General features: G+C 41.5%; 1 protein-coding gene across 1 annotated transcript in view; it reads right to left on the reverse strand.

Moving 5' to 3' along the window:
• HDAC4 (histone deacetylase 4) overlaps positions 1 to 14,142 on the reverse strand; it is a 264,688-nt gene that overhangs the window by 67,881 nt on the left and 182,665 nt on the right. The window contains exons 8-12 of the mRNA XM_054172206.1: positions 12,125 to 12,256; positions 9,115 to 9,227; positions 4,288 to 4,404; positions 4,001 to 4,199; positions 462 to 691 (exon numbers count right to left, since the gene is read on the reverse strand). Of these exons, the coding sequence (XP_054028181.1) occupies positions 462 to 691; positions 4,001 to 4,199; positions 4,288 to 4,404; positions 9,115 to 9,227; positions 12,125 to 12,256 (791 nt within the window). The remainder of the gene's footprint in view (positions 1 to 461; positions 692 to 4,000; positions 4,200 to 4,287; positions 4,405 to 9,114; positions 9,228 to 12,124; positions 12,257 to 14,142) is intronic.

The following is a 14,142-nucleotide window of genomic DNA, read 5'->3' on the forward strand; positions in this document are numbered from 1 at the left end:
CTGTCGAGGTCCCTCTGCAGAGCCTCTCTACCCTCCAGCAGATCAACTCCTGCCCCCAGCTTGGTGTTGTCTGCAAATTTACTGATGATGGACTCAATGCCCTCATCCAGATCATCAATAAAGATGTTAAAGAGCATGGGGCCCAGCACTGATCCCTGGGGCACACCACTAGTGACTGGCTGCCAGCTAGATGTGGCACCATTCACCACCACTCTCTGGGCTTAGCCATTCAGCCAGTTCCTAACCCAGCAGAGAGTGCACCTGTCCAAGCCATGGGCTGCCAGCTTGGCCAGGAGTTTGCTGTGGGGGATGGTGTCAAAGGCCTTATTGAAGTCCAGATAGACTACATCCACAGCCTTCCCCGCATCCACCAGGCGGGTCACCGCATAAGAACTCTGAAATAGTGTTACCTAGAGTTGGAAGTACTGCTGCATCAGGAGGAAAGACTTTAACATGCCTACCTTGTTGATGTGCAGTTGCTGCTGCTGGAATTGCTGTTTGTGTTTCTCCAAGAACTGCTGGTGCTGCTGCTGGATCACTAACTGCTGGAGGGCCTGGGCGTTCTGGGGAAGGGGAGCAGACTGCGTGCGCCCCAGTGGGCGATGCTGCCGGAGTTTGTGTATTGAAGGGGAGACCCGTTCTCCACCAACCAAAGACTGTGCATGGAGGGGCAGTCCTGAAAGATACCAGTCTGAAGATAATATGGAGGAAAAAACAGCAGAGAAGAAAAAAGGAAGAAGAAAGGAAGGGAGAAAATGGCTGTTGAGTAACGCTGATGGTGACAATGACATATATTGTTAAAACCAGCCACCTCGCCATTTACAGCTGAAGCATCCTTAAAAGAGAATAGATAACAATTAATTACCATTGGATGGAGTAATACTTTGCTTTCTTTTGAATTCTTTGTTTGCTTGTTTACTCAGAGACCCTACAGAAATGCCTCATTTCTTAAAATGCGTGATACCTTACAGTCCCTTCATGACACAACATGAATTAAGATCACGGTGGTAGTATGGAGGAGTTGAAGTCTCACAGCTTACCTTGGTACAGGGAGTAATACCAGATTAAGCACCAACCCAAGATGCCACCCTGCAGCATCCAGCAATTGTACAGGGTGCTCAGTGGACAAACTGAATGATGATGGATACTAATGAAGCTGCTTCCTACTCTTGATCACAGAGGAAAGAACATCTGCTTTTGGCTGTGCTATACTCCACCCCATAAAAAATTACTAGAGATGAAAACTTTCATGCGATAAAACCTTGACTAGGTTTGCACAGGAAAAAGCATGTCCATGAAGTATTTCAAGAATAAGGGAGCCATCAGGCTTCATTATTTCTGTAAAAAAAAGTTAAGTTAGAGGCCATGATGACAAATTGCTAGAGCTGTTTCCATCACTGTCCTGGGTGTAAATGCAAGGACAACTTAAAATTATTTTCAGATAACTTGTGTTACTCACATGGCCCTGGCAATTTGGGTGTCTCTGATGACTATAGTGTGAAGTACCTATCTAAGCTCTGGTAAGGGCATGCCTTCAGGAAGTGTCTTGACTTTTTATCTTTTTAGTTATTGTTCTGCTCTCCAAAAGTGTAACATCTCATACTTCTTCGAAAGCTGGGACTTGAAGACACACCCAACACAAAGCCCAACCCAAGGGTGGAGGAGCTGAGGATAAATCTTTACTTTTGTTTCCTATACCTTGGGACAGAAAAGTATCACTGGTGTGAACTGCTGTCTAATGCAGATAAAGCTGCACACACTCTTTTGGTTTACATCACTGTAGAAAATAATATAAAGACTGCACAAGGGGTCAGTAACATTGAGAAATACTGCCCAATTCAAGGGTCAGAAAAATAGTATCTTCTCTCTTCCTTCAGTCTTTTGTGGAGAAGAGAGAGAAGTTGCCTAGAAGCCAGCTGAATGCAGCAATTTAGAAACACCTTGACATTTCTGTCTCAGGACATTACCTCTTTTCATAGAACTGCCCTACGTGGAAGAATCTGACTCATTTAATAGCCTCTCATCTAGAGGAAAGATTTTCTGAGTTTCTCCCACTCTTTGTTATTCTGAAAAGAGTCATTTATAAAACAAGATACTCTTATACCTATGTGTGTATATATACGCACACACATACATCTGTGTGTGGATGACTGCATGAATAAATCGGAAAGAAGCAATTCATCTCCCTTGAAGCACAGTTCCCTCTGCCCACAAGTTCAAATTAGAGGGAGGAAGGAATCCTATACAGTCTGCATAGGATGCTTTGGAAGACTACCCTCCTCCAAATGAATAAGCAAGGTCACCCTGTGGAGACCTTTCAGGAAGATGCCTTGTTTCTACTTGGAACAGACGTATCAACATGGCAGATATTACCTAGGGTAACCTGTCAAAAGAGGAGCAATAAACCTAAGGAATTGTGCTCGAGCTTTCCAGACGTGGCCACATTTACCTTCCTGCATAGAAAGAGCATGTCATTGTGCTGGATAATTTTGCAGCCATCAGGAACATTTCCAGAGCTGAAGGCTATCAGCAGAATACTGATAAACTCTACTTAGCTCCCAAGGAAGCTGAAGTACTAACTGTAGTTTGGCAGCCAGTCCACTTAGGGCTTTTGAGACCATGCATTAGCTTGCTCTCCTTCAGTTGCTGCATCTGAACACGTGTTTCTTCTTGTTGCTCTGTTGTATTGTGAATATTTCTCCAAAGTGTTAGTTTATAACATGTTGTACTCACTCTGAAAACACCGCACGTAGCAGGTGGACTAGAAGGAATACACTTGGAAGCAAACACAGTACATTGTAAACTGAGGGAAGCTTCGAGAGAAGTTGAATAGAAACAGAACAGCACTTCTTCCTATGCCAGCCCAAACAGAGAGGAAAGTTTTGGTGATAGGGTAGGAGGGGAAGTCATCTCCAATGGCTCTTCATCAACACACCTTGGGCAAAAAACAACTGGTGAATAGCCATGTCATGAGTCTAGGTAACCCTGTCATGCCACAGCAACCATGGAAGAAGGAGGCAACAGAAAATTATATAAAGGTTCAAGGAATTTGCACACATTATCTCATGGCCCTGAGAGGGCTGGCTAAATACCACATTTCTATGTTTCAGCTTCCCCCATGCATCCATGCTTTACAAGCTTATCACAACCCAACGTATATTCCTGGGATTTGAATGTAAAACCAGACACAAGCCAAGCCAGCGAGCTGTGCTGTAATGCTTCAGTGGTCGACATCTCCCAAGAGCATCCATTAGAAATGGAATGAAAGAAATAAAAATCAACACGTCCCTAACTTATGCAGAACATCCTTTGTCCCAGCATTACACACTGTAAAACAGAAACCCATCCTGCTGGAGATTATTGCTTTGAATCAACCCTATTTATAGAAATACGCCTTCCCACAGGTACTTAGTACTGAAAATATGACACAGAGAGTGATTCAAAGCAATCAGCATACTGAAAATGCAACATATACAAACAAATACAATCTGTTTGAATGCTGTTGATTTTGCCATGGTTTTGCCATTTATAATAATGATGAAAAGCAAGCATTTTCATCTGTGATTTGTAAATGCGTGCCTTTCATATACGCACTAGAAACCATCTGTGATAAACAGGAAGGGTAATCATAAGACACAATGTTTTTGTCTCCACTTTAATCTAAAGTGGTTAACTAAAGTAGAACTCTAACAATATAGTTTGAATCATGACCTACAGACTTAGACTGTACTTATGGAATAAATACTATTTATTTTCCTTTTGCCAAAATGATGAGGCAACTTCCCTCCACCTCTGGATGAGGTGGGCAACCTCTGATCTTGCAAATGTCACCCATATCCAATGTATCAATGAACCCCTCCTAAAAGTTACCTATAGAATGTACAGATGATGCAGTGTCTCTTTTGTTTAAGAGATAGACTTTACAAAACCGCAACAGATGTTTCTTGCTTTCTTTTCCCAGCTGGGACTGAATTTTGGACATCAGCTGCAGTGCACTCACCTGTGACTAAGGGCGTTTGTGCAGCTGGCTGTTCCAGTAAGACCATGTGTTGCAGAAGAGGGTTATGTGTTGTTCCCCCATCTCTTTCCAACGTTGTAGTGCTCAAGTAGGGAGTGAGGTGAGTGCCAGGAAATAAAGAGATCCGCTGCTGTAAGGTTGGGATAGCAAGTCTCTCCGCATCCTGCTGTGCTGAGCCTCCCTGCAAAGGCACAATTGATGGTGCAACGGATTAAGGCATAAATCAATGCAAGTAACATTTCCAAGGCTGCACCCCGCAGGACACTTACACTGGAAGGGCCAGTTGCAGGCAGCCCTAGCGTGATGTTGGGCAAAGAAGGAGATGTGTAGAGAGGAAGCTGCGTTACTGAGCCCTCACGATTCACGAGCCGGTGTGCCAGGCTGGTCTGGAAACAAAATCAAGAACGTTGTCCTGGTGAGAGAGCATCTACAGATCGGATTAAGGACACAGTACACCTGCTGTGAGAACACATCAGAAATGTAGAGTGTGCAACTTCAGTACAGACATTGGAAATACTCAACAAGGGAGCTATGCTGAGCATCAGGTCCAGTCTAACCAAGCACAGACTAGGTACATGCCCCAAAGGCTGCTGTCATAGCTGTGTAGTGGTGACAAGACCAGGAGAACTGACCCTGGGATGACCTCACTCTGCAACTGCCACCAGCCTCACTGACCTAATGGAGAGACCTTTCACAGTCCATCTGATCATTCGTGGAGACTAAAGATCACCCCTGCGTTCTCACCAGTACTCTGCTGCTACAGAGTCTTCATGCAATGTCACTGTGAAAAGCTTCTGCAAAGATGCAACAGTTTATTGCTCCTTCTGAAGCATTTGCCCTTTTAAAGCTCAAAGAGATTATTTTACAGAAATTGGCATTACAAGGGCTGTTGTTCTCTTTAGCAAATCACAGACAATTTATGCTATTTACTAGTGTGCTTTAGCTTAAATCAAGGCTTCAAAATTTCATCAAAAAGCCTTAAGGTGGCATAGTTATGTTGCTATTTGCTGATTTTCGGGGTGAAACACAAGATTTACCAAATTATCTTACAGCCATTTAAAGCAGGAACACTTAAGAAAAAAACACCTTTAATTTCAAAACAAGACTGAAGTATTCATTAGGAAGCCCACTATAAAAATTACAATAAGCTGTTAGGAAACAACTGTTCTAATCACCCTGAATTCTCTGCAGGTGATTTTCCAACTTCAACAAAATGGAGTTGAGATTTCAAAAAGACTTTTTATAGAATTTCTGCTATTTAACTCCGGTGCAATTGTGAAAAAAGGGATTATGATTAACTTTTTATTATGCTATGGAACAATCTGTATCGATGTAACAGATATCTGAAGAACAACTTTGTATATTTTAGACTTGAAATCATTGTTCTGTAAGGCAAGGAGGCTGCAGGTTATTTACTTGGTTGCAGGGCCGGGCCAGCTCTGGATAATAAAAACCTATTTTTCTCCCTCAAAGACTCTAAGGGGAAGATTAAAAAAAGCCAAACCTGTTAGGGGAAAAAACCAAAAAGCACCCAAGAACTAATATTGAAACCCAAACAATTTCTATAGAACAAGCTTCAAGATTCTGCCTCCCTGGTTTATGGAAAATTAACTAGACCAGCTGACAGATTCAACTGGACACACCACCCCAGCACTTTAGGTTAGTACTGCTTGTGAAAGGAGGACAGAAGGAGTAAAGCCTTCCCATGATCATATTTGTCATTGTTATCAGGGATGGGGCTACCTCTCAAATTCATTCTTCCATGTGACACTAACTTGCCAGTCATCCTCCCTGTGTCCAACCCTGTCAAAATGCCAAGTGTTCAACAAAGTCAGCTAGTTCTCATAGTACCTTGTGTAGAAGTTCATCTGCAAAGTTATTTTTTCTAATTTCCCTTTGCCTTCTTGCACTTTCATTAATGACATTCAAGCTTATTGAAAGCACCTTACAGATCAGTACTTCTGTAAAAAGAACAAATCTGTTTTTAAGATCTCAGTTGGCAATTTATTGCCGTAAATGAGGAAATTTGGAGGGAGTGTTTTGCTGTTGAGTGGTACCTGGTAAGGACATGTGATTGTGCATACCCACACACCACTTCTTTCATGGCATTATGAGCACTACTGGCAATTTTGCTTTGATTTAAATTACATAATGTTAGCATGCCACATCAAGAATAAGATAGTTATTGTCGGCAGAGTAATGAAATATTTTACTGGTATCATAAATGAAACAAAACTACATCCATTTTCTGTTTGAAAAATCAATACTCTGTAGCTGTTTTTCAAACCATCTCCTGGGGGGTTGTTTTAAAAACAGCGAAGAGAAAAACACAGCAGCTTGTTGCTATCAGCATATGGTGTTTAGCAGCATTATCATCACTTTAAACACACAGATCCCATCTATGGGTTGTACACAATCGTTTTTCGAATTGCACAGTTGAGAACAATTTCAACATGCCCGATTTTCCTTTGCAGCCGAGTACTTTTTATGGTCTTACATCAACTGCAAAGGCAATGAGTATCATCTACCTTTCAGAGGTTTTCAGTTTAAAAACAGTGTTTAAAAACAGAAATTGTCTGTTTTAAAAAGAAGCAGAGAGCTGTAGTCTTTCTGCAACAAAAGCAAACACTGAAACTGAAATCATGACTTTGGATACAATGTTCCAACACATCTGAAATGGTTCAAGAGATGTCCTAAAAGAACTAAAAAGAGACACATTTCTCATTCAAAATAAAACATGAAGGTAAGCATGAAACACTTACATTTGGCAATATTATTTTTTCAGAAACATTTAGATATTTCTAAATATTTAGAAGTGGGAGTATGAGAAAGCCTGGTCAACTGGTATTAAATTACTCTCCAATACTTGGGCTACCAAGAAATACCACTTTCATGAAGAAGACAATTTTAAAGAACTCCAAACCCTACCCAGTTATTTTTTCCCAAGCTAACCTATACAATCAGCTGTTATCACACAAAATGAAATGCTGGAACAAAGTGTAGAGCTATTTTCCCCCAAAAAACAAATGCAAAGGACTTGGATATTTAGCTAAGTCATTCAAGTATGTCTGAAATGCTAGGAGGAGAACAGTTTGTGCAACAGGTTATCAACGTTCTGTTTACCATCACACAGTGATTTATGTTTCATTCTGTTCTGTGACAGCAATGATCCAATATATTTAACACAGTCCTGGGCAGTTCCAAAAGTGAAACTGCACAATCGTTTGTATGTGATATTTTTTTCCTATTTTACAAAAAATATAAAAAGGTGAAAAAACCTCTAGACATTATTTTCAGTGAAATGAAAACTAGATTCTCTCCCTTCTATATGCATAGGTTGTTTGGAGATGGTACATTAAATGCTGTTCTTAAAATTCTGGATGAAAATGCTTCCTTCCTTGCATGCAGCGGCATGGGAATTATCCACTGTGATACAGCTGCAAAAGAGGCACAGATGAAAAAGAAAGACTTTGGCAGTACAGGGACTTCTTCCAAATCATTCCTGCCACTCATGCCTCAGCCTGAGTTTCAAAATTGCTGCATTAAAAATAGTTGATGGAAAGAGTTTTTCTTGCAGTCTGTGTCTATTTTATCAGGTATCAGTAGTTTAGTCACAGATGATACACAAATACTTTTACAATTAATTCAAATAATTTAGTTGAAAAATAGAATGGTTAAGGTGAACCTTACAGCTTCACATTCACCTGCAGGAGCTAACACTGACTGGCAGGAAGCTGCCTGCTCTGTTCATGTCACAAGAAATTGTTGAATCCTCCAGTTTTTCCACCAGCAGTAACTGGAGATTTGCAGTTTGCTAAGTATAGACAAGATTGACATCTCCTGGATTGGCAAGTGGGAACTCGGCACTAGTCTTCCTGGGGCTAACACAAAGGTACCTAAGATATGCCCTTGGCTCAGCCAGTCTTCAGCTCTGCAAATCTGATATACAACCCTGTACATCAGATAACTTTTTCCAGATCTGCTCTGAATTACTAAAGTGATCAGTGTGCATCTCAAAAGCTCTATCTCTTCACACCCCCGGTATCAAGCAAAGACTCCACCTTACACCATCTTAACCTTTACAAGAATTGTCTGAATCTTTTAAGGTCTACAGTAAGTCCAGAGTAGATGTAGATATGTGTTGGATAATTTGCAGAGGCGAGTAGAAGAAGAGTAATATTGCCTATATTAAATGCTGTTACACTACAATAGAAATAAAGTGACAAACTGTACGAAACTAGAAAGCAATAAGGGATTATGATTTACTATAAAAAGTCCTTTTCAGCTCTAAATGACAATTTTGGGAGAACTAGCTCTAGCCTGTTTTTACAACCCTGAATTTCAGACAGATACTATATTCGCTAGAGCCAGGAGAACAGCTAATGGTAAACAGGATAAAAAGAAATGCACCACATTGGTTTCATACATGTAAGGCTTATGGTGGGAGCCAGTTAACACAGCCCACATCTCAATATCTGCCTTTAGAAAATGGTGGGTTTCAGTACCCCTGAAATCAGGAGCTGCTGTGTTGAATTAACTTGTTTACACAGCTCAATACACTGCCCCTGACATCCATAGCAGATGCTTCAAGTGATAGTGAAAGCTTATGGGATTATAAACTAGCACATGACATCAGGCACCAAGCTTTCAAATGCCTAAGTGGGGAAGAAAAGGTTAAATCCATTCCCTTTAATCCAGTCTGGTTTGGCCAGACTTAGACTAACCTACTACACAAAACAAATTCACTCCATATACAATATTTTGAGAACTGATTTTAAAATACTTGCATTTGATCAGGAAACACTCTTCATGCTTTACCTTGCTAAATCACATTATTTTTACTCTCTCCTCGCAACAAAACCACTACAAGTTACCACAAGCAGCTCACAACCTGGCTCAAACCAGATTTAATAAACAGATAATGCATCCTGTCAGCCTAGATTGAGAGGTAATTCCCAAAGTCTGCTCCAAGTCACGATCTGGGTGGGTTTTTTTAGCGTGGTGCACACTGGTTAGTACGCTCAAATTCCTTAAACTTTGCAAAAACTAATGAGAAATCCAAGTGTTAAAAATCAGAGTGAGGAAGGGACCTGTACCTCTGCTTGAATACTCGTGACTGATCCTGCAATTCCGTTCTCGGTGCTTATGTTATTGGAGCTGTTGTTTGGAGAGCTGGGACCAGATCCAGGAGCACTGTTGCATGCAGAGTCTAAAAACACATCCAAAATCAACTTTTAGCATTACAACCAATCTCTGTGATGGTATTTAGACAGATAACAACCCTTTAAGTTTTGTTTTGAAGGAAAGCAACCCTCCTCTTCTCCATCTTCCCCCTAAATCTTCCCAGGGCTCTTAAAATACTAACAAATGCTTTCAAATGGTCTGTCCAAGTACCTACTTACCATATTTATGTCTTCTCCTCATGCAGAAGTGTATTCATTCTTGTAAGAATTATTCTATTTAAAGTTATTAATACACTCTTGTAGTACATTAATAACTTTAAATATGACTCAAAGGTAATAAAAGACATGGATGGGTTGAAGTGGACAAACTGGAGGATGTCAGATTGTCCAGCCTTATTTCACTAGAAGTGCTTCTATCTTTATCCTGTAACCCTAATGACACCCTCTCACCATGTATTGCATCAGACCTCACACTGTAACAACCAGGGGAACCATCCCAGCACTGACATTTTCCCATGCAGGCTTCTGGTGCATCTGGATTTACTAGAAATATGCTGCCAGCACCAAGCCTCAGGCTGACCATGCACGAGAGCTGACCTCTGCTTCTGTAATGAAGGTGTCCTGCAGCAGGACAGTGGTGCAGGCAAAGTGGGAGCTCTGGGATGTGCCCACGCTGTGCCAGGCCCTCAGACAAACATACTCTGCCTTGGGCAGCTCCCAAACACTTCCTGGGGATGGACTCACAAGCATGGTATTTTGCCAACACGTCAAAGTAAATGGTTTTAAGAGATTTAAAAGCTGAGTGATATGGGACTGGATGGACAACTGGGCATGGCCATGGCCATGGCTGAGGCCACTTTACAAATATCAGACAAAACTCCACAGGGTCCAAAACAGTAAATCTGTTTCAAATCACTGTCATGGTGTTGTGTTTTTTTTTTGGTAAGCCTTCTCCACTCAGGGAGTAAAATACTTTGGAAAGACGCAAGGCAGAGTTAATCCCCCAAAGTAATTCTGTCAGCACCTGAACTCTCAGAAAATCCTCTCAACCTTGTATGTTTAATCAACACATTCCTTATGGACTCACCAATCAGAACCATGGAGATGCCCAGTCTGAAATCAAAGCCATTGAGGACACAGCAATAACAAACAGAAACAATTAATGAAATTGCAACAGCCTGAAAAATCCCTAGGAAGGTCTCTCAGCTGGAGCACGGTACAGCTTCCAGCATTTCTCCTTTCATTTTGGAAAGTAAACAACAACAACTTTTTTCCCCCCTGAACTCTCCTCTTTCCCATGTACAGGATTTGCCCAATACCAGAAGAATCTCCTAGCAGCAATTCAGGCTGCAGCAGTCTGATAACTGCTCTAGGATACCCCAGGAGAAACAAGTCAGTTGTTACAATTTGGGGGATTAAAAAAATAAATCCTTCTTCTGTGGCACTATTCTATACATACTTTGAAATGTTGACCTTTGTTACTTTGCTGGAGATACCTGTAATGAGATTTTTAATTTGGTTTATTTTTTTTTTTAAGAAGAATAAATTGAAACCTTGCTGCTTTTTGTTGGGTGTGCACTTGGGGAAAGCATCTCACTGGCAAGAAAAGTCAGCATGGAGTAACACCCAGCTGAGCACCTAACACTGTACTTCTCCATGGAAAGCAACTTCAGAGAGTCTAGGTGTTCTGAAAAAAAAATCTTCTGACTGCATGGAAAATGTTAGCATTTTTTTCATGAACATGTCACTAACTACAACACATTAGATTTCATTCATACTATCCTAGATGTAGGAAAAGTAGCTGGCACATTCAAACTGTGACTGTATGAAGATGTACTCCTCAAGGATTAACTCGTATTCCCTGAAGTGGGCCTTGTTTTAGAACTTCTTTTCCAGTCATAAGTTCCCTCTTACTGTAATGACTCAGTTTTCTAGCCAGGCTCCAGGCTGGCTTATTGAAACAGGGCTTATTGTCCGGAGGCATTACCGGGACCAAGGGGTCAACCATCAGGGCTTGCTTTATCCTAAACCCACATGATTATAGTAGTGCATGAGGAAGGGAATCTGATTTTCAGGTCCAATATAGATTATGCTTAGCTGTTGGAATCATCTATTCCCTCTGCAAACAGAGCAGTGCACAGCTGCCCCAGGGTCTCCCAAAACCACCTGGCTCTCTCAAGAGACCTTATGTAGAGTTTGTTTCAATGATGACTGGCCTTAAAAGCGAGACAAGTCTGGAAATCTGTCACACAGTGGCACTTGCAGAGAGCCATCCCTAGATGGTGCTAAGAATTAACTTTATAGTAATCTATATGATCTGCTTTACTCCTTACAAACTTCAGTCCCAGAGGACTTTTTTCAGCAAGAAACTGTTGGATAAGTAGTCAGAAATATCAGCTATGTATATTAAAAAAATGCCTTACATGTTTTAAAACTTCAGCATAATTACTTAACGAGGAACCATGGCAGACTGCCCAAAGCCATGGACAGAACAAACGGATTGTAAAGCATTTACTGCCAGAGGATGGCAGCCATGAGTGATGGCCTCCCCAGGGGTATCAATAGGATCACCACTGAGAAATTTGATCCCTAAACAACCTATTGCTGAAGGATCATAGAAACACTTGGGGGGAAACATGACGCTCTGGTCATATAGCTGCATCTGACTCTGGATGTCTCAAACTCCAAGCAACACCTCACTGAGCTGGTAACGCTGTCTCTATAGACGGGTAGGCAGCAGCCCAACGCTACTGATGCCCACCTGCATCACCCAACACTGAATTCTGCCAACTTGATACAGGTTTTGCTTGCTACACAAGAGATCCAGGCTGCACAATTAACTGGATGCAGGAATTAATTTTGGAAGGCGACGTCTCCCTGAGCACAGGGCAGACAGTGTGTGTTTGTTCCTTACCAGACGCACCTGTGACGTCCAGCGGGCGCTTCTTCAGAGCCGTGACCACTGGCCCATCTTTCCTGCGCAGGAGGGGGCTGCTTCGCCTCTCAGCAACCTTTTGCTTTAGTCTGGATCGTAACTTCAGATTGGGCTCAGATGCTGAACAGAAAAAGGAAAAGCAAACAGCATTTTGGTGAATATTATTTGAGTGGGTTTTCCATCACCACAAAGTCTGGGTTGCAGTTCAGCATTTGCAGAAGCCTATACAAAACCAGTCATTCGACAGCATCAACTTGGAACAAAGATTTCTTAATATAATGAACAGGTCCCTGCCTCTGTGACACTTGAATTCACTGGCAATGAAAGTCTTCAGCTTTTTAATTAAAAAAATAATAATCATCCTGCAACATCTTCTCTCAAATGAAGACAGATTTAGAATCTGCTGTGAACTCGTTCAGACTATTAGCAGAAAGCATCACTCACATCCCTTCCATCTCTGTCCACCTTGTTTCCAAGCCAGTCACAAACCTCACTTATGGGATCAAAAATATCAAGACAGGAATTGGTGAGACAACCAAGATGTTGCTGTTTGGTCGGTATGGAGCATCACCACCATGGGGCTGAGATGCTATCTGCAATGTGTTGCTGAAATGGGCAGCTCTACACCCTTGGAGTCATCTAGCCCCAGGGTGAGCTGTCTTAAGAAGGTATACCAGAGGAGGGGGAATATGAAAGCCAAACCTCACAACCAAAACAGGTGAATGTTCTCCTGCGGGTTTACCTCCCTAAAACAACTCACCTTGGAGTAGATGAGCCTGTCAAGTCAAGAAAAAGGGAATGATAGCCAAGGTCAAACCCAGCACCAAGGAGGAGGTTTATCTGGGGAGCAGCTTTGTTACATCATCACAGCCACAAGGTTAAAACCATATCTAAAGCCACATCAAATACGTAGAAAATTCAGGTCTGCCAAGGATAGGTGTGCATGTATTTCCTGAGACTACAGTCTGACTTGCTTTGTGTGCACATCATACATTTCAGACACACTCCTAAAATCTTCAGTTCGACCCAAATCCTGAGATTACATTTCTCCAGAAGTCAAGGCGGAGCTCCTGGGAACCCCTAGTGCCTTTGAGTTAACGATAGCTGGCAGCACTGAACACGTTTGCACGGCCCAGCTTATCAGGTTTTTATAAAGGTAATGAAGCCTTAAGTCAAGATTCCTCCTGCAAGATTATTTTCTCTGTAAACTTTCTGATCTCTTGAGTATACATGAAATATCTGCTTTAGTGCTTGAGGGCTCCTGACAGTTATGATATTTGTGAACTGGCCCAATCTTTTCCCTTCCTCAACCTCTTAACAACTTTGCAGCTTAATTCCTTTGAACTGGCAAATCCTGTGCTCTCACCATTAACTACCGATACGCTTGGCTCACTACACTCCAGGGCCAATAATCTACATTTCTTTAGAAGAATTAAAAAAGGGTTTACAAACTAATTTGAATTAACTAAGTCTGGCTACAGATGTATTTCCCTACAGTTGGCTTTGACCACTGGGTCACGTAAAAGATCAAGCCCGACAATGTTAATTGCGGGGCTCAAAAATCAGAAGACTGATGAATTCAAGATCAAATGCCTATAGTTAAGCCATCAAAACAGTCCTTTGATGAAACTTTTGGAAGGGAACTAAAATAGGGGGGGAGTGGGAGGGCTTTTCATGAATGTTTTGGACAGAAAAATGCCTGCAAGAGATAAAGGGAGCAATAAAAAAAAATGTGTCAGACTCCTCAAGAAGATGCTTAAAATGCAGTATGAAGTGCATTAGCAAAGGGGGAATCATCTTATAGGGCATTTGCATATAAAATGCCAGGGGACTGAATGCAAATCTCTCATTTGTTCAGAGGGCAATATTAGAAGAGTGGACTAGTTAAAATGCAAGCATGCACTCCAACTAGCTACTTCATAAAGTTCTCTTCAAAACAGAAGTTGCCTTATTTTAAAAGCAGTCTTTGGGACCATGAATGTTCAGTACCTCATCTCACGTCCTTT

The sequence above is a fragment of the Dryobates pubescens genome, chromosome 2, assembly GCF_014839835.1.
Source record: "Dryobates pubescens isolate bDryPub1 chromosome 2, bDryPub1.pri, whole genome shotgun sequence".
Classification (NCBI taxonomy): domain Eukaryota; kingdom Metazoa; phylum Chordata; class Aves; order Piciformes; family Picidae; genus Dryobates; species Dryobates pubescens.